The sequence below is a fragment of the Netta rufina genome, assembly GCF_964035555.1.
Source record: "Netta rufina genome assembly, chromosome: 2".
Lineage (NCBI taxonomy): Eukaryota > Metazoa > Chordata > Aves > Anseriformes > Anatidae > Netta > Netta rufina.
Genome location: NC_140124.1, coordinates 25014542 through 25035536, shown reverse-complemented (window position 1 = coordinate 25035536; position 20995 = coordinate 25014542). Strand labels below are relative to the sequence as shown.

The following is a 20995-nucleotide window of genomic DNA, read 5'->3' as shown; positions in this document are numbered from 1 at the left end:
CCAGGGAAAAGGATCACTTGCAGTTCCCTACACTTTCCCTATTCAGCAACTGAGAATTTAAGGAAAAGACAAGGACTATATCTTAGTGTGGAGCTGTGGCAGGGAGCAGTCTTCCTTTGCTGCCTTCTTTAAGAAACTGATAATGGTGACCGCTGAATGCAAATGTAAGCAAGAGAAGCAAGTTCAGCAAGATTGGGCTCCTCATTTTTTCATCCTTTTGTAATTTTTTGATAGAATTGCTCTTGGGTTGGGCCAGGAGCAGCTGCTGGCAAGAGATGGAGTTTCCATGGGACTGTCAAAGAAAACAGTAATGCCAGAGAAATGAACTTAAGAAAAGCCTTAAGACTTTTATGAAAATGGTCTCTTGGGTAAAACATATCACTGTGGAAGACAAAAAAAAAAAAAAAAACATTAGGCACAAGTAGTATGCTATATGCTTCCATAACAGTAGTTACAGAGCTCTCAATATCTAATAAAATACCTCTATTGATGTCTATGTTATAATAGGCATGGGAGAAAGAATAAAGATAAAATTATTTAGCAAATGTCTGTGGCTGAGGATATTGCAGGAAGGAAAATGCTGAAAACCACATCCCATTTATTAAATCTTTGATCATATCTGACACAATTTTGAAACAAAAGGGAAAAACAAACACACAAACAAACAGAAGAAAATAAAAAATAAAAAAAAATAAAATAAAAAAAAAGCTATTTCCTGTTAGTGCAAAACTACAAACGTGTTTTGCAACCAGGTTGCTCTGTATCATTGAGATGTAATGCAGTGGTCTACAAGTTGTACTTTGGTCATTGTAGGATTTATAGAACTGATCTAAATGGATAATTCACAGCATATTTTGGCAAGTTTTTATATCAATAAAGTACTTCATATCAAGTCCTCATTTGGAAAAAAATCAATAACAGCAAGTGTAAAGTCTGCACAAAGAGCTATGAATCTGAGGCTCAAAGGATGCACAGTGTTCAACATTTACAACAGTCACATAGTACTTTATCAGATCACTTTATCACACATTACAGGTACCAATTGTACTGGATTTATGTGGCAAGGTTTTGGTAGCAAGGGGACTGCAGGGATTCCTTCTGTGAGGAATCCAGAAGCTGCCCCATGTCAGAAAGATGTTGGGAACAGCTCCAGCTGGCTGCAAAAAGGACCCGTCCATGGTGAGAGATGCTGGTTGCACCTCTGTGAGAGCAAATTTAAGAAAGGGGAAAAAAGTGTGACAGCAGCTGGGAGAGGAGTGAGAAAATGTGAGAGAAGCAGCCCTGCAGCCCCCAGGTCAGTGCAGCAGGAGGGCAGGAGGTGCTCCAGGCACGCAGCAGCAGTTCCCCTGCGGCCTGTGGAGAGGCCCCTGGTGGAGCAGGCTGTCCCCCTGCAGCCCATGGGTCCCACATGGAGCAGATCTCCATGCTGCAGCCCCCCCATGGGTGGAGGAGCCCCCAGTGGAGCAGGTGGATGTGGCCTGGAGGAGGCTGCAGCCCATGGAGAGCCTCTACAGGAGCAGGCCCCGGGCCAGAGCTGCAGCCCATGGAGAGGAGCCCATGCAGGAGCAGGGGGTCTGGGGGGGGCTGCCGCCTGTGGGGGACCCGTGCTGGAGCAGTTTGCTCCTGGGAAATGGACCCCATGGTACGAAGCCATGTGGGAGCAGTTCTTGAAGAGCTGCTGCCTGAGGGCAGCCCCTGCAGGATCCATTCGGGAAGGATGGCATCCCATGGGAGGGACCCCACGTGGAGCAGGGGCAGAGAGTGATGGTGAAGGAACAGTGGAGATGAAGCCTCAGGGACTGACAGCAGCCCCCATTCCCCATTCTCCTGAGATGCTCAGGGGGAGGACATAGAAGAGGGTGGATAAGGGGAAGGTGTCTTTACTTCACTGCTAGTTCTCACTGCACTAATCTGTTATTAGTGGGCAATATATCACATTAATCTCCCTTATGCCGAATCTGTCTCAGCTGTGATGGTAACTGGTGAGTGATGTCCCTGTCCTTATCTCAAAGAAGCTCCATGAGCTTCTTTTCATTGCATTTCCCCCCCATAAGGGAACCACAGTGCTTTCCCAGCTATGAAGAGGTAGAGCACAAGGAACTCTGCCTTGCAAAAGAGAAAGCAAAAGGGGAGGAGGGAACTAGAATCTCCTGTTAACTACTTCCTCCAGCTTCTTTGCAACACCCACCTTCAAAGTTGCACAGTTTAGAGCATCTTAGTCACAGATATGGAAGTGTAAACCAGAAACATGCAAGAAAAAGGTAAGGAGAAATAAATATTCTGTAGCAGACTGCTATCTGTCTCCTCCAAAGATGTGTGTTTGCCACTAGGAAAAAGTGACTGTATGTCTATCAATGCACTTTTCCTCCTACTATTTCTGATCTCAGACTTCTTCAAAGTTTATAAACTAATTTTAGGGTGGTTTGTTTTGTTCTGTTTTTCGTTAATAGCTTAGAAGAGTAATTCAGCTGCATTTTAGCTGTTGTGTATCCTGCTTGAACAAAATACACTTACTGGACAACTATAGGAAGAAAACTGCAGAACAGAACAGTTACAGTAAGTGCACACATTTAATTCTAGTCTGGAATATTTTATGAAGATGTGATGTCTTAGTCTGATACCATTTCTTGTTTCTGAGACATTAATTTTATACATATGATGATCTATAATCTATTAAGATAAACTTTTCTGAATCTTCTGTAAAATTTTTTGCACGTGAAAGGTAGCTGTTAGGAGATTGCAGTGAATTAATCCCAAGGAACATGTCCTGAAAGAAATTATTCCGCAGAAAAAATACAGTAGAGTGATTCTCTGCTGGAAAAGAACATCTATGAAATAGTTCAGTGGGTCAGAATCATTTACTAGCCGATAACATGAAACCTAGAAACACTACATCAAAACGAGGAAATGAAAGTATACCATTCTAGAGCTTTGTCTCATGGGGGGGGGGGGGGGGGGAGGGATTACAAATTTTAAAACACAGAGTCACTGTTTTAAAGGTCATAAACATGTTTGCTTCTATGTTAGGAGTAAATTGTGCCTCTATTGCGAACTGTAAATTTGATGGGATTTAAAGTCATAGTTTTACACTGCTGGCTTGAATAGTCTCTGAGCCAGAGAAGAGCTTTAGTTTCAGTTTCTTTTCTCGGACTTCAGATACCCTGGGTGGAGTTACTGGTGAGGATGATAGCCAGATCAGTTTTGTCATAAAAACAGCGAGTCTGTTTCCCTCTGCACCACCAATTTTTAATAATATGTGCTTCCCATAGTGCTATTCTAAAGAACTAGAAACTAGTTTTCCTTCTTTTTTTGTGACGAGAGGGAACAGTCTGTTGAGCGTAAAGCCAACTGCAGGCTTCCCCAGCCTGCTCCCCACCTTTGCTCTGTGCCCTGGCAGTTCATTAGTTAAATCAGGAGGCAGCTTGACCGAAACTAGGAAGAAAGCAGTACTCCAGCACTAGCTATAAGAAATCCCTATTGTTGCTTCTTATTAAAGTTCATGTTTTAGGAAATCATGTAATAGATCAAGGAAAACAAGTTGCTAGGATGGGTTAGATAACAAAGTATTCTTTCAAGAAACAAAAATTTCTTCTATGGAAAAAAAAAAAAATCTATGAATTTATTTTGTCTCAGGAATTATCAGGTACCAACAAGAAAAGAATATTTCCACTAGTGTGATGACTGTAGCTGGGTGTAATTCCATAACAAAATATAAATTTCAGAGGAATAAATATTCTCTTAAAGGAATTGAGGGGATGAAGTAAAATTGGACACTACGAAGTGAAATTTTCCCTTCCCTTTCTTTCCCTAATTTTCCCTGTGCTTCTTTATTGAAAGTTTATGCCAAAAGTCCAAATTCAATAGGATCAAGTGGATTGTAAGATGCTCTCCTCCCTGTCACTCATCTCCACAAACGCTGCAAATGCTGCGGAACTGCTTGATTTTATTTGAGAAAGCTCAATGAATATAAAATGTACTGAAAAAGTAAAATGGTAAAGAATATCCTTTCATTTTCAGTAGTAGCAGTTGAGTAATTACAGCAGTATATTTCCACCCAAAAGTCTCTTTGCAATGTTATTCGAACAAATTGAGTACCTAACCGCATTTTAGGATGAAAAAAGCTTGGAATTTTTCCTTCTCCACCAAATTATAGCCTTTATGAGAGCCATTTGTGACCATGATTTGTATTTGATGGCCCATACAACTGCAAGTTGGGTGTCCAAATGACAACAATCAGCCATCATTTTTATGTAGCGTCAGCTGTGGAAGTGGTTTAAAAACAGGACTCACATAAAGCTGCTCTGTAAGAAAAAGTAATCTTCCTATTAGAAGCAGATAATGTCTTATATATGATCTGACTTCACATTCCCCTGATGTTCCCTAATTGAACTGTTATATTCCATGGGTCAGATTACAGAAATTATGAAATAAATCGTAGACAGCATCAAGAAAATATGCATTATTCAGTTAATAAGCTATTATAAATCACTTGTTTAGTAACATTGTATTTTTTTTCCTTAAAGAATGGAAAATGCAAACACTGAAAAAAAAGAGAAATTACATTTTTATCAACATGCTGAAACGTGGACAAAAGAAGAAGTCAAACAATTCTTAACTGAAATTCTTAAGATTGACCAGAAATATGCAGAAATCTTGTATGACCAAGATGTAACTGGTTCTACTTTGAAACTGTTGACTAAAAAAGATCTGGTGGAGATGGGCATACCTCATGGGCCTGCTATTCAAATCATTCATTTCCTGAAAAAGCATGGCATTCTGACTGAAAGTTCAAACCAGGTTGAGGGACAAGAAGGCAGTGAACAGAGTATTGATGGAGAAGATGATGAAGAAATTGTAAAGAACGAGTGCAAGAAGAAATACAGGTCATTTAATTCCAGTATACTGCAGGATTCTGAACTGGAGTCTGTAGAAAATAAAACAGCAATAAAGTCAGCTGACGAGGAGAGTGTATCGGAGAAGTCACCATCAAGCAGCCAGCACCCAACTAGAAACATATGTATGCCACATCCTTTTGATAATTTCAGTGATGGTACTCGATACATACAACATCATATTCTTAATGTCGCTGAAACAGGGCCACTTAACCTCATTGATCCAGCACATGAATTCAAATTACTTTCCAACACAGAGAATGCACTAGAAGAAGACATTAGAATGAAATTTAGCAATGAAGTCTTTAGGTTTGCTGCAGCCTGCATGAACTCTCGCACAAATGGCACTATTCATTTTGGAATACGTGACAATCCACATGGGGAAATCGAAGGAATAAAAGTTACCAAGAAAGAAGCCTACATCGACCATTTTAATAGATACATTGAAAAGTACTTTGATAAGCAATACATTGGAGATGCAAAAGCTTGCATTAGAGAACCTAGATTTGTGGAAGTATTGTTACCAAATGAAACTCCATCAGATACATTTGTCATTGAAATAGATGTGGTTCCCAGACACTCCATCTGTAATACAAAATATTTCTGTACCAACATATATGATTTTAAGAGCAAGTGTTCCAGAAAAGCTGTCTTCATCCGCGATGGAGCTAGTTCTAAAAATATTAAAAATACAGATGAATTTGAAAAGTTTAAATGTAACTTGACATTGTTAGCAGATTCTCGTAAAAGAGCAGAGGAAGAATATAACTTAAAGCAAAAGAAGACAATGAATGAAGGACTAAAGCTAATTAGTCTGCTCACTGGCAACAGAGACATGCTAGATGACTGTTATTATGACTACTACATTTTGGTAACAAACAAATGCCATCCAAGTCAAACTTCACACTTAGACTTTTTACAGGAAATTAAATGGTTTGCTGTGCTTGATTTTGACCCTGAATCAGAAAAAAATGGTGTATTTAAGACTTACCAAAAAACTCGAAATGCCAAACTTTGCTTCCCATATCATTATGAAAACAAGGTGGGTTCAGTTTCTGAACAAGCTGAGAAGCTGAATTTGCATCAGGAGACAAACTGGATTTTCTGCAATGGAATCATTGCAGAAAGTGGATCAGACTTCAAAGGCAATAAAGAACTACCATTAGATCATGCTTCATGGCAACGAGATAGGGCTGCTGAAGTCAGAAAGATGATTTCATTTCTTTCACACAAAGATGTAAAGCAGAGTGGGAAGTTTTTAATAGTGTTTCTTTTGCTTTCCCGAGTGGAAGATCCATTGGATCCTCTTGCTGAGACATTTGTTACATTTTACCAAGAATTAAAGGGACTAGAAGACATGGCCTGCATTTGCATTGGTGCAGGTACAGACCAGCGATGGAAAGATCTTCTTCATGCTAGAGGCATAAGAGAGGAAGCACTTTCAAATAAATGTGTTTCTAATTTAACCCTGGAAATGGTAAATGGTACCATCATAAAAGCGAAATCAGTGACACAGTCATCTAAAAGACTTCTGCCCTCCATTGGCGGTTCTACCATTCTTCTAAAGAAAGAAGAAGATTTCATAGCAGCATTGGAAATCTTATGTGAAAATGAATGCAAGGACACAGAGATAGAGAAGGATGAAGAACGATTTAAAAAATTCATGAAAGAACGGGAAAAAGATTTTTATCGAGGTGGTAGAGTGACATGGTGGAATTTTTATTTTTCTTCTGAAAATTACACATCGGTTTTTGTCAAAAGGGATCGTTATGAAAACCTTGAACAACTAATTGTGTCTTCAGCTAACAGCGCTAATCAGTCGCCTGTAAAAATTATCAACCTTTACCACCATCCTGGCTGTGGTGGGACAACATTAGCTATGCATATCCTCTGGAATCTCCGGAAGCAATTCAGATGTGCTGTTCTCAAAAACAAAACAAGTGATTTTGGAACACAAGTGGCAACTTTAATCACCTATGGAGCAAACAAGGACAGTGGCTATTTAGCAGTGTTACTTCTTGTGGATGATTTTGAAGACCAAGAAAATGTCTATCTTCTGCAAAACGAAATTCAGGCAGCTATAACAGAAAAATGTATTCCGTATGTAAATCCTTTAGTGATTGTTTTAAATTGTATGAGATCTCAGAATCCTGATGAAAATGCAACAATCAATTGCTTGAACAGTATTTCTTTAAAACAGACCCTTTCTGAAAAAGAGCAAAGGGCCTTTGAACAGAAACTAAAAGATATTGAAAAGATGCACCCAAATCCAGATAATTTCTATTCTTTTATGATTATGAAGAAAAACTTTGATCCAAAGTACATAGAAAAATTGGTTAAAAATACCTTGCGTGACTTGAATATAAATTCTAAATCAGCACAACTTGTTTACTATCTCACACTCTTAAACGCTTATGTAAGAACATCTACACTTTCAATATCACTATGTGAAGAATTCTTGGGAATTAATTCTCGAGAGACAGGCAACAAAGATAAACTGATAGAAAAAATGGGAATTTGTTCCAATATTCTAATGTATACTCGAGTACAAGAACACATGACATACCGAGGTCTACGCATCATTCACACATTGATAGCACAGTGGTGCCTAACAGAATTTAAACTAACCTATAACTTGCCTAAAAGTGAAATTACATTGCGATTATTGAAGGAGGATTTGCTTTATGAGAATTCATTACAACAAGACAAACTTACTCGTGATATAATAACCCTACTGATTACTAGACAGCGCAGAGAACGTGGCTATGAGTCAGACACATGGTTCTCCCCATTAATTGAAGCCATTCATAAAGAAGAAAAATATTTTAATGTGGAACGTGTGTTAAAACAAGCATCTACTAGGTTTAAGAAAAACAGTCACATTTGCCAAGCCTTAGCAAGATACTGCTACATTAAAGAAAATGAATATGACTCAGCATTATTCTGGGCCAAAGAAGCCAAAGATCGAGCACCACACAGTTCATACATATCAGATACATTAGGTCAAGTCTTTAAACACAAGCTAAGATACCAGGTAGAGCACAAAATAAAGAGTGCAGTCCTAACAGCTCAGGAACTGGATTGTTTGCTAGATCTTGCTCAAAATGCTTCATGGGCTTTCAGAACATCTCAGCATCAAGCTAAGAATGCAGCCATTGAACAAAATTTGCAGCATCAAAAACGTAAAAGAAAGTTTCAAAATTACAATACTTTGGGTTATCAGGGAGAGATAGAAACTGGTCTTTATATTATTGATGTCCTCCAGCACATTCCCTTTTTCAGCAAAGACTCACAGTGTAGGAAAAGAATGATAATGTATCTATCAGGAAATAGTGCTTTGAATTTAGATAGCTCTAGCACAGAGAGTGAGGTTCTTAAACGTTATTCCAGCTTTTTAAAAAATTTGCGATCACAATTAAAAAGGGCATTTGACTTCCTTGAAGACTACTTTGTGTTTTTCAAAACACAGACAAATGAAAGAGAATTTGTAGAGGCAAGAATGGCTGAGACAGTTCGAGAATGTTTTAAAAAATACACAAAAATATTTTGTGATTCCAGTGTTGAGCAACTGAGAAGTCAACAGGTCTTAGGGTGGCCCTTGTCTCAGAAAATAGAAGCATACAGAAAGGCTGTGGAGGCTTCCAAAGCAGACTCATTTTCTGGAGTTTTGGCATACCTTTACAAAAACCAGAGAAATGCTGTCAGAGAGATAGAAGACATAGTATATGCATACGCATTTCTGTGTGAGGCGAACTCACAGGCAACTCTGAAGGAAAAACAGAATTTTATTTTGGCAAATGTTGTTCTGAACTGCATTAAACCTGAATCCACTGAGTTATACCATTTTGAGGGACTGAGAAGTCAACTTGTAAGTATTCTAGAGAAAGTGGAACTGAATTCATACTGTGTAGAGCCTTTCTTCCTTGCCTCTTTGTTGTTCTGGCCTGAAAATAGAAAACAACTAAATGAAGATTCTAGGAAAATGGACAAGTATGTTAGACGCCTATGTGAGTCTTTCAAAGAGCTCTATGGAGCCATAGGTTGTTCCAAGCAACCTGTGGCTCATTTCTATCTTGCAAAAGGCAGCGGCCTAAACAGATTTGTTCACAAAAGAAAGATAGATCAGCTTTTTAGCTCACTTTCAGAACAGGAACTGAATGACCTCTGGCAGAATGAAAATATCTGGAAGGAAAAGGTTGTTCATGATCTTTTGCTTCCTTTGGATGGAAGAGCTGAGGGTACAGTTATTTACATAAACTATGGCATCAACGAACCCTTTAGGATACCAGTGAAGCCTGTTCCTTCATTCCTACTGAACAAAGGCCCAAACATACAAAGAGTGTCTTTTTACCTTGGTTTTTCCATTGCTGGTCTCCTGGCATACAATGTACACAGTTTATAATTAAAACAATAGGGATTGCAGGTTTGTGTTTTCAGGCAAAATTATCCTTAACATTTTTTTCCAATAACTGTAAATGAAAAAGAATTAGCTGTCCAGCATGCTTCCCTCCTCAGTATGCCAGTCTTTGTGCTTGGCTAATAACCAAGCTGTACATATTGTGAAAGGACAGAAGCATTTCTACTCTCTCATAGCATTTCTAAATGTGTGATTGTTAAAGATACACTACTACTTTCTTCTCTACTGTAAAAACACCCTAGTTGTCATTTGAAGGCAGTGTCAAATAGATTTTCTTCTTTTGTGGTGGCATACTTCTGCTTTATATAAAATTGATCCCGTTTGGTCTTTATTTTCATTATAAATTCCATGAGCTCCTTCCAGTGATGGATGGATACATATCTTATTAGGTTTGATCCTTGCAAAACCATGCAATTTAAATACTCTAAATGGTCATTGACTGCATTGACTTCCTCACGTGTATAAAACTGCCTGTAATGTTCAGCAATGATGTTCCAAAAAAGTAAAATATACTGGTGTGAAACACCAGAAACAACAAGTTACTGCTACCTGGGTGAGAGGAGGGTGTGCAAAGTGTTGCATATTAACCTATGTGTATGTGATTCATGACAACTAGAGGAGTTTGATAAAATTAACAGCTTGAGAAATGTCTGAAGGATTGATCTTTTATCAGCCTATAAGTCCTCTTTGCTGTTAGTGTCAGGTAAGCAAAAATAAGTGACTTCTCAGCAGAAGATTAATAAAAATAAATCAATGACAACAACAAAAGAAGAAAGCAGCATGTCATTCCAATGTAGTGCAGCTCTTCTTTCAGTTGCAAATATGCAAAAGTAACTTTATTATATAATTCAGACTATAGCCCAAATATATTTCTGTTGGCAACTTCCTATTGCAGTGACCATCTCCCACTTATTGCATGCTTAGTTTTGTTTTGTTTTTAATAGTTTAATTGTTTTTGCTTTTATGTCATGTAGGATACTATAGAATCAATTTTCATAGCAATTTGTTATTTGCTCTAATTGTTTCTAATAATTTAATTGTTTTTGCTTTTATGTCATGTAGGATACTATAGAATCAATTTTCATAGCAATTTGTTATTTGCTCTAATTGTTTCTCAGGAGATTGCTGTACAATTTAACAATGATTGTTTACCCTTCCAAATAAAGATTTACAGCAAATAATTTGCCGTGTCTTCATGGCAACTGAAGACTTCATCTCAGTCAGTCATGTCTAAAAAAATGCAAGTTTAAGACATGTCTGAGAACAAGCAATAGCTGTGAGGGGCAGGAGAAATGGAGGTGATGTGGAGGAGACAATGTTGGATATGCACGGAAGAGGACATTGTTGGGGGTGCGGCTAGAGACGTGCTCCTGGAAAATGGCAACCCATACTGAGCCTGAGACACCTTTGAGGGACTGAGACATTACCCACGCTTGGGCAGAGGAAACAAGTTAGAAGGGAGGAGCCGCACTGCATAGACGGAGGAGAAAAGCGTAAGAAGCAGCACAAAGAAGCCACTACACATCGATGCCAACCTTCTCTGCTGCCCCTCACCTTGCCGGAAGGATTGGGAAGGGCTGAGAATAACACCTGGTGAAAACAAAGTAGGACATGGAGAGGAGAGGTGTTGCACTGTTTGCCTATGGAAAGGAGAAGAAAAGCATTTCACTAATAATGGTTTTGGTCCCTTTCAACCCAAACCATTGTATGATTTGATGATTCTACGTGTTTACTTAGCTGTCTTTTTGGTTTCTCTATGGCCCAATTAATAATTAGGAGTTTTTGTTAATTGGCAATAAATTAAATTTCTCAGTTTGAGGTTCTTTTTCTCATAACGTGCATGTTTACTAACAACCCTTGTGATCTGGCATAGTGATTACATGCTAGGCACCACACTAGATGTCTGTGTGAGTTTACAGAAATACAGATTTTATTATTTTTATGTATTGGTCTGCTTGTTATAAAATTGTATTTTTATCACCAGTAATTCATTAATACAGATATTTTATAATATCCTTAACTGTGCACTGTTGAACTGTATTTTATGATACATAACTTATACAGAAATTGACAGAAAAAGTATATCCTACTTTAAAAGTATTTCCTATTTTCTATTACTTTGTAAGACCAACTTCTTTATGGCTCATAGTTCTTTTTAATCTTTGAAAACTAAGCTCTCCCATGCCAAATATCTGCCTCATACTTATCTTGTGTCAATTAAAGCCAACAGTTTGGTATCTTACAAGAGTGAGGTCAAGAAAAAAAATAAAAATAAAAATAAAATAAAATAAAATGTTGTATTGCCCTTGCTAAATAACTCTTCCAACTTTTTCCAGTATGCTCAGGAATTATTTGGAGTCATTTTTAAAACAGTTTTTAGCATGTTAGAGAGGTAGAGGGGAAGGGAAATATGACTGAGTGAATACAATTTTACTAAGTTGCAAGGCCTGAAAAGGCCCGTTTATATATGGGCACATGCAAAGTTAGGTTTTAACAGTAGAGTCTTTATGCAATCGACAGTCCCAGAAGTTGCAGGTCCGGGCTGTCATGGGCCAAGCCTAAGCTGTCAGTGCTGAGCCCAGAAACCTGGGGGAGGCAACCCGATTCAGCCGGGTTGCACAGAGGCCAAAGCTAGTCCAGCAAGGAGAGGCAGGAGAAGCCTTTTGACTGTCACAGGCCGTGGCAATGTTATCTCAGCAGCTCCCTCTGCTGTGTGGCCCAGATGTTGGAGCAGCCAAGGTCTTCGCTGCGCCCAAGCACCGTTGTGGAGTGTGAAGTCCTGTGGAGGATCACAAGTTTAGGAATCCACTTCTGGAGGAGTGCAAGTCCTGCAAACATCAGTTTAGGATGTGGAGTTTAAGAGCACTGAGGATTCTTCTCTAAAATCACAGCCAGAACCACACAACACGGAAGGGGCTTCACAACTGGTGACAAAAAGGAAAATTTCCATTAAGGTGAGCATAAGGGAAACTGCCTAGAGCATGGCTGCAAGGACTGAGGATGAGAACAGTGGCAGGGACTACAATAGGTAAGAGGGAACAAGGGAAGGGAAAGTAAGGCAAGGCAAAATGGAAAGCAAGGCAAGGCCAAGGAACAAGTACAGGTACTGGTACGCACACTAGCAATAATATGAGCTGACTGAGCCAAAGAAAAAGGTATGTGCACAGGGTATTCCTTGGCTGTAAGTCTGTAGAGGATTGTATTTCATGCAGGAATACTTCCTGGGCTGAAGACTTCCAACTTACACTGCCACAGCAGAGGCCGTAGGACTTAGGAGGTAAGACAAAACAAATGGAGGTTCTCTAGAAATGAGAAAGTGGAGGATGATGCAATGTCTTCTCATAGTTAATAGGCAAGGAATGTAGCAAAAAGGAAGGTAGTAAAATGTTCTGAAGGCTCCAAGTGGGCATGGAGTAAAGATAAAAACGTACAGTAAAAAAGATCCAAGCTATATCCCAGCAAAATAAATAAATAAATAAATAATAGTATATCGGTAAAAGTAATGAAGCACAGGGATAGACTGGTATGTCATGGAATCTCTCTGCAGATCGTGAAAAATTAAAAGACAAACATTTGAGATTAATTCAATTGTTCTAAGTGAGTTTATATGCTGTAGAGCACTCCAGAAGATCTCTTAAGCTTTGTTTCACACCTACTTTTCCATAACTTAGATAAGAAAACCCTGTTAGGATCAAATACCACTGCATAGGACTACCCTTCCTTAAATGTTTCATACCAAGTCTCACGTAAATTTTCTGTAGCTCTGAAGACATCAGAGCAAAGGCCTGCATACCTCAAATCTTCCCCATTGCTAAAACACATGGATTACATCTGAATTTAAGGAGACATAACAAAAGGTCTCATTTCCTCCTGAGAATCCCAACTGATATGGACAGAGGGGTTGTGGGGGCACAGAGCAATCAGCTACAGATGATAAGAATTAGCTAAATTCTGCACAGCTTGTATGTTTGATTACAGCTGAGACTATTGCTGTGATGTGGTTGTATCATTACAAACACCTTTTTGCTGAAAAAAAAATATCACAAATAAGATCTCCAAAAGCCTGAGATTTCCATCGGAAACCATGAGATTTATAAATATGTGAGGATTTTTACACAGCCTTTTGGCTTGAAACTACTCTGTATTCTTTTGTCAACATGTGAAAATTTCAGATTAAAGTTAACTAAAACAAAAAAGACTGTGCTTCCCTCTGCCCATATGAATGGAGATTCCACTTAGTGTCTGCACAGGTGTAAGAAAGAAGTACAGCTGCATCTTCTAAGAGAGTGTAAGCTTTACATCTCCTATTACTGTGTTAACCCTTTTCCCTTGCACTTTCTCATCTGATTTTTGTATTTCCCTGCTGTGCTAAGGCTATAAAACACAAGTGGGAAGTGAGCATCCGAGAATCACAAAGCAACTTCTTTATGTATCAGATTTTCTTGTTATTTCTCAATAAAGATTAATGTGAGCTCCAGAGATCATAAAACACAATACATGTACATGTAATTATGTATAACATCAGAAAGTAAATGTAATGCAGATAGCCAAAAATTATTATTTTCTAAATTACATCTCTTCCACTGTTGCACGAGAGTATAATTTCTTCCTAGAAATCAGTCCATATTCTTTCCGTTTCTTTTTTTTTTTTTTTTTTTTTTTTTTTGGTCTGCACTCTTTTCTTCCACCTAGTTTCAAACAGAAGTGAAGGCTCAGGCAGCAAAGGTAGCAAAGACATGTCATGGTGCTCAGGTAACTGCTCAAATACCCATTGCATGGCCAGATGAAAAGGGCAAGCCCATTTCTTACAGTCTGAGCGTTTGAGCGATCCTTTCTCCATATTGGAAACATGACCTTCACATAGCATTTCCTTTAAAATGTATGTAAGACTGCTCAAACAAATCAATTGGGTATAAAGTGCACAGCTGTTTTTTGTTTGTTTCTGAAATGTTTAAATTGAACTTTGCAGGTGAACCAATATAATTTGCAGTGCTTATACTGGTGTATATATGCATATACCGTACATATATATATAGTACACATACTGTGTTACACATCCCAGTTTCCCTTCCGGGTTTAGATTTCATGTGGAGATTGACACTATCTTTGTAATTTTCCTCACCATGCTGGCAGCTCTGAATTAACTTTTCTCTTGCACAATCAAGAACCAGGAGTGTTGGGGAATATAGTGTGAAGATGCTGAGCCACCTGTGACTGGGCAGTAGTTTAGCTGTATTCATATAATGTTGCATTCACATCTTTTCCGAAGGAGCTACCAACCAGGGACCAGCCCCCCACAAATGTAGCTACCCTCTCCATGACTAAAGATGCAACAAAATGGAGTGACCATACCCTGCATACTTGTACTTAAGGTGTGACATGGCTTCTGTACTGTTGGACAGGTACTTTCTTTGGGGAGATTATGCCATGGAAGAGGTAGCTTGAGAAGCACACAAAGCTGGGCCACTGGTTCAGCAAGGACTACCTTCATCTCTTCTCCTTTATTCTCCTCTTCCTGGCCTTTCTTCTGGGGCATCTCTGACAGTGAAATAACCAGTCTTTTTCTTCCCATTCATGCCTCTAAAAACTTGGATCTGTGCAAACCTCCTGCCTGCTTGCCACCTTTAAGTGGCCCATTATGAAGGACAAGAGTTGGAGAACTGAGTGTGTCTAACCACCCATGCAAGGTTGCAGACACAGAGATCCCATGACAGTAACAAACATGCTTAACTGGTCACAGAGCTTCCTTGATCCTCAGATCCCAGACCCAGGGCAAAGACAACTTTAGCATCAAGCCATCTTAACTGTATTCTTTGGGAAAAGCATCCACAGGGATGCTTTCACAGGAATCTCCTAGATTCTTGATATCAGAGGAGATTCCAGTCATCTCTGTTAGAGGAAGAGATCAAAATTATTGTTGTGATTCTGCCTCCTCTGCAGTTGCACCACCTCCTGCTGTTGTTATAGTTCCATCCCTAGACAGTCAAAGACAAAGATTAGCTAGCTTCATCACCACACTCACCTCCTTTACCTATGTAAAGAATGAGTCTGTTAAGAATGAGTCTCTTTTCACCATACACAATATATAAATAATTCAGCGACACCTAACAAATCTATTGGATCACTACTAAATGCAGTGATGAAATACATGGCAACAGTGTATCTAAACCTAGAATGCTCTTCCTTCACACTACCCTTCTTTTGCACGTCTTGTAACTTATAGTGGTGCATTTATTCAACCAGCTGTCCACATTAAATCCACCTCTTTCAGTAATTGCTGCAATACCGACACTGCAGCCCAGTAAGGCTCCAAGCACAGGACTGTTATGCCCTCTTCTCAGACCCAATGGAGGAGCTGCGCTGCTGCTTGGAAGGAGTCATCTTCAGCCCTACGCCCACCTCTGGCTGGTGAAAGGAGCAATAGCACTGCTATTCACACTTCATTGACTTATTTCAAACCAAACCTGTATGGCCCAAGGACTTCTACAGAACAAATATGCTTTGGGCTATTTTTTTTATTTGTGTGTGTGTGTTTTCATTTTCTTTGTTTTCTCACACAGATGTGTATGAGACTTAAAAGTTTAAGGCTGAAATAAACTAAAACATCTGCAGGACAGGAAAATAAAGGAGGACAAATTTTATCACAAATGGGAGCTGGGCTGATCTAGTGTCGATGAGGCAGGCACTGATGCAGTCCTTGTGGCAGAAGCAACCAAGATGGTTCAGATAAAAACACAGCAGTAGTGAAACTCTGTGGAGAGCCCCATGCTGGGCAGGTGGAAGCGGGCTCCAGTCCGAGGAAGGCAGTGAGAGGAATCGGGTTGGAGGAAGAGGACTGCTCATATGATAACTACGGTTGCAGAAAAGAAAGAAAAAGAAAAAAAAAAAGAAAAAGAACTAAAAATAAAAAGGCCAAACATTGGTTTCTTAGCACCTATCCGCCACAGAATATAAAAGGGAACTGAAACCTCCGCGGGCAGTCTGCGTGAGGCACGGCCACAAAATGGCAGGCGGGGGGAGCCGCGGGCAGCGCGGCCTCGGGGCGGGCAGCAGGCGGCGCTCCGGCTCCGCGCACCCCGGGCCGCCGGCCTCGGCGGGGTCTCGCTCCTCCATCGAGGCCACGCGTGTCCCGTGGGGCCCACGGAGACCGAGGGGAAGGGCTGCTGCCGCCGGGGGGGCGAGAGGAAAGGCGCTTTGGTCGCCGCGGTCGCTCTGCAGACACCTCTCCTCCCGCGTGAGGGGAATGAGGAAAATGCCGCCCAGACGTGCCTGGGGAGCAGCTCAGGGGAACGTCCTATAGCCATAGGGATGTCACGCCAGAAACAAAGTGACTCCGACCAGCAAAGCCCAGCCTGAACGGGACAGGGAATTCCCCTGCCGTCACCTCATGTGGCCATATCCTCATGATATGTCACAAGTGGAGGCTGGAGAGGAACCTGTCCGAGGGTATGGCAGCACCAGTGCAGGCATCAAGTGCTCTCCTGTCACCACTGCCACCTTAGACGACCAGAAGAAGGACCAGAGCCCAGTGGGGTGCCCCCACACTGAGATACTTTACACAGGGCCTCAGGTCCATGAGGCCATGATGGAAGAGCTAATGCATCCTGAGTTAAAAAGCTGTGTTTCCTCTGCCAGCAATGGCAGGAGTGGGGCTGGACTTGCCGTGAGGCCTTACCCTTGCTGAGGAGAACCAGCAACATGGGCAGTTTCTTGGTTTGGGTTGATTCTAACTAGAAGCCCAGCCACCATCCAGTGAGGGTCATGACCAACACATTCGTATTATTTAAACTTAAGGGCTCTGTGCTGCAGAAAGTTATTTCTGGTTTCCCTTTGCCTATTGGAACCACAGACCTTCAGTTTGTGTAACCTGTCACAAGACAACTTCAGACTTCCTCTTCATTGGCATTTACTTGTTCCTTGCTCTTTCTTAAGAGCTCAAGATGAAGAACGTGCTCTTTCCTACTCAGCATCTGTGTTCCCTAAGACAAGTTTAGGGCTCTACCATTTCTTGCAGACCTTATGCTTCAGATGCTGTGTCTCAACAGAGACTGAGCCAAACAGCAGCACTAACTTCAGTGCAACTATGACTGCCTTTGAAAAGGTCTGGCTTCACAGCAGGTATGGGACTGAAAGCTAGCAAGTTACTGTAGCAAGGAATACAGCAAGAGTTATGAATTAATAATAATAATAGGAGTGAGAAAGAAGAAGAAAAAAAATAAATAAAAAAAATAAAACAACTTTCATCTTGCTAGTTTCCTGCCTTCTTCAATGGTGACTCCTGTATTTTAAGTTAAATTTAGGGAAATGAGAATAAGAGCACATACTGACTTTATAAATTCAATCAAGATGGATTCAGTTTATGCATTTCTGTGCATGCTGCAAAGAAACAAAACAGAAAGAGTCACAAAAAATACCATAGACATAGTCAATGCTATGAGTGCAATGTTGCATGAATTATATCACCTCATGACAAACAGATCAGTGGAACATAAGAAACCAACAGCTGAGATCCTTGGTCAAATTCCTATAGGGATCAGCCTATACGAATTTTCAAGATAATTATGGTCATTGTGGCCACACAGATCATTTGGGAGTTACCTGTTGGTATATGGACATGCTCTCCCAAAAGGCCAAGTAGAATACAAAGATAGGGTAGTAATGAGAATCTTGTTAAAAGAAGAAACAAAATGCAGTTTTAAAGTCCAGGCTAGTTAAACTACTTGTAACAAGTCTTGCAAGTATGGTTTCTGCAGAAGAACAAGAAAATACAACTAATGTTTATGGTTAAATTTCTTCATTCTGCAGTCATCTTGAAAAGCAAGTATCACAAGAAACAAAAGGAACACAGTAGCAAAGAGATATCACCCTTCTCGAGAATGAGCTCAAATGTCAATAAATTATGGTCTATAGTGTGCTAATAAGACACACTGGTGTGTGAATTTTCTGTTCCAGAGCTTTACATCTCTATTATCTTTGCCTGGAGATGGTCCTGTGTCAACTTTGCATCTGCATCAGTAACTAATTCTGTTCAGCCATCTGCTCCACAGGCATCAAACTGTTAAGTAGCCCCAGTACAAGACAATCTAGTCCAGTAACATGGAAATAAGAAAAGAAAAATAAAAGAGAAAATAAAAATAGAGAATAAAAGGAAAATAAAAAGAAATAAGAAAAAAGAAATAAGGGGGAAGGGAAGGGAAGGGAAGGGAAGGGAAGGGAAGGGAAGGGAAGGGAAGGGAAGGGAAGGGAAGGGAAGGGAAGGGAAGGGAAGGGAAGGGAAGGGAAGGGAAGGGAAGGGAAGGGAAGGGAAGGGAAGGGAAGGGAAGGGAAGAGGAAAGGAAAAAGGAAAGGAAAGAAAAGGAGATCTCATTACCATTTGAATTCACAGGCCTTCTTGTAAAAAACACACAATATGTGTGATATTGATGTGAACATGGTAATTTGGGGAGTAAATTCTTGTTTATAAGAAAGGAATGAAAATCAAACACTTAATATGCAACAACCATGTTCAGAGGCAAAATAATTATTGAATTAAGCTAGGATTTAAGGTAGTTGCTTCTAACTTTGCAGTTTTTAATGGGGTCAAGAAAACATGTCTATTATCAAAAATGGCTATTATATCACAATTTCAGCTGCTGGAGAGATCACCACTAATTTATAGTCTTGAATGAGATAGACATTTAAGAACCAAGAACTCAGAAGAAAATTATGAGCTGACTGTTGAGCCGTGTTCTGGTGCAATATGAGGTTTCTTCTTTTGTTTTTATTTAATTTCATATATGATACAAACCAGATTTTTTTATTGCAAATGGTCATGTTTTCTTTCTTGATTATTATGTCCCAAGAGCTTGTAAAGCTATATCTGCTTAATTCAGTGGCTTTGCTAGCTTTCCTATGTTTTTTAGCACTATAGAGCTAAGATAATTAATGGCCAGAGAACTAGATTCCATTCTGGCCTGTAAATCTTCAACAGAACTGGTGCTGAAGTTTCAATAACAAAATCATTATTGTGAATGATTACTGAGCCAGAGAAAACCCTTGATTGACATTCAGATTCTTCGCTGAATTTGCAGATGCTGTGAAGTGAGAAGATCTGGTGGGAGGTCTGTGAGAGGCATTGAGATAGGATCTTGCTATAACATTTTTAGAGAACTCTCCTTCAGAGAATCGCTGCAGTCCGTCATTGCTTGTGGGCTTTGGGAAACTGAGACTGCAGGGTTGTGCAGGAGCACAAACCCTGTTCAAAGCAAATGAACGCTGTGCTTAAAACAATAAATCCTTTGGCAAATTAACATGTAATACGATTGGTAAATTACCCTGTATTTTTTTCATACCACAGCTCAGTACTTCAAGGCTTTTTATTTTTTAAGGTGACTCTGCCAGGAGCGAGGCAAAGATTCTGTATATAGATTGACCCCATATACTCCTAACAGATTATTAAATGCAATTACCTGTTGCGACATCATCTGCAATGAAGAGAGATGGATATACAGTCTGATACAGTCTGTGACTGTGTGGCATGTGTCCCTTTAGATACTCTAAGCGGTATGTTAAATTTTATTGTGTTCTAAAGGTTTCATGCAACCTTTCTATTTTTACATGATGCTCTGACCTTCATATATATTAATAATGTACGAAGCACGCCCTTAGAGCTGAAACTCGCTCAGCCTTGTTGCATATCTTTCATTTTACCTCTATCTTTGTTTTATATAACACTCCCTACACTGTCTTTCGGAAAGAAACACACCAGACTTGTGTCCCCCAACAAAGCTGTGGTCTCTAAGGAAACTCGTGCATTAATTAAGGAATAGTATAATGGGTATGGTTTTGTTTTGTTAACCAGTGCCCTAAGAAACATCGTTTCACTTATGTAAGTATTTTATCCCTCCCCCCACAGCGAATATCAGCATATTTCTGTTAACTGTCATGTGGGTATGTTCAAAACAATACTTAGGAGATAAAATTTTGTCTTTTGAAATAGCAAGCACATTGGCACATGAATGTCATTTCTGTAGTAACTTGGCACTGTCTTCTCTGGTTACTGTTGTTGGCCTCCTCCTCAAAATGTTCTAGTATTGAAGCCAACACCCATGGCCACACACTGGGTGTGCTTGGCAGCTGCAGGGCCCAGATGCCAACCACTGGAATGTATTTTATGTACCAGTGTCTCTGCCTGTGGCTTGGCTTCCTGGCCAGCCTTTAGCAAAGTCTCTTCTCTGGACTCATCTGGCTCCAGTGCTTGCTGCTGTTGCAGCTGTGGGACTGAAGCAAAAGCAAGTTACAGACAAGCTGTCTCACCATTCCAGGAACTGCTTGCCTACACCAGCTCCCAGCAAGATACATACACTGAGCCCTTTTAACATGTGAGGAAGAGATGTCCCACTTGCCTGTATGCATTCTGTGGAGAAGCAAGTGCATGGACTGAGAGGGGACCGAAATGGCAGTACATCCGTAGTAACCTGACAGATACCACTGAAAGGTACTTGGTGATGTCAGACATGGAAGCCACAGTCCACTGAACCCCTGAGAGAGGCAACCCCGTGAGAGTATCCAGTTTCTCTATCAGTTGCCTATTTCAAATTCCTTCTAGCTTAGGCCTTAAGAGCACAATATCAGCTCAGCACTAGATATTCCACTTACGAAGGCTTGCATCACTCAGCAGTTAGCGTGGTGAACTATATGTATTTAT

The 20995-nt window shown here is 40.0% G+C and overlaps 1 protein-coding gene across 1 annotated transcript; it reads left to right on the top strand.

Annotated features, from left to right (window-relative positions):
- The first annotated feature begins 2468 nt into the window (after window positions 1-2468).
- LOC311206541 (sterile alpha motif domain-containing protein 9-like) lies at window positions 2469-9779 on the top strand. Its single transcript, XM_084281914.1, has 2 exons — window positions 2469-2556; window positions 4524-9779. The coding sequence occupies exon 2, from the start codon at window positions 4525-4527 to the stop codon at window positions 9292-9294; it is 4770 nt and encodes a 1589-aa protein (XP_084138040.1). The 5' UTR covers window positions 2469-2556; window position 4524; the 3' UTR covers window positions 9295-9779.
- Window positions 9780-20995: the final 11216 nt, after the last annotated feature.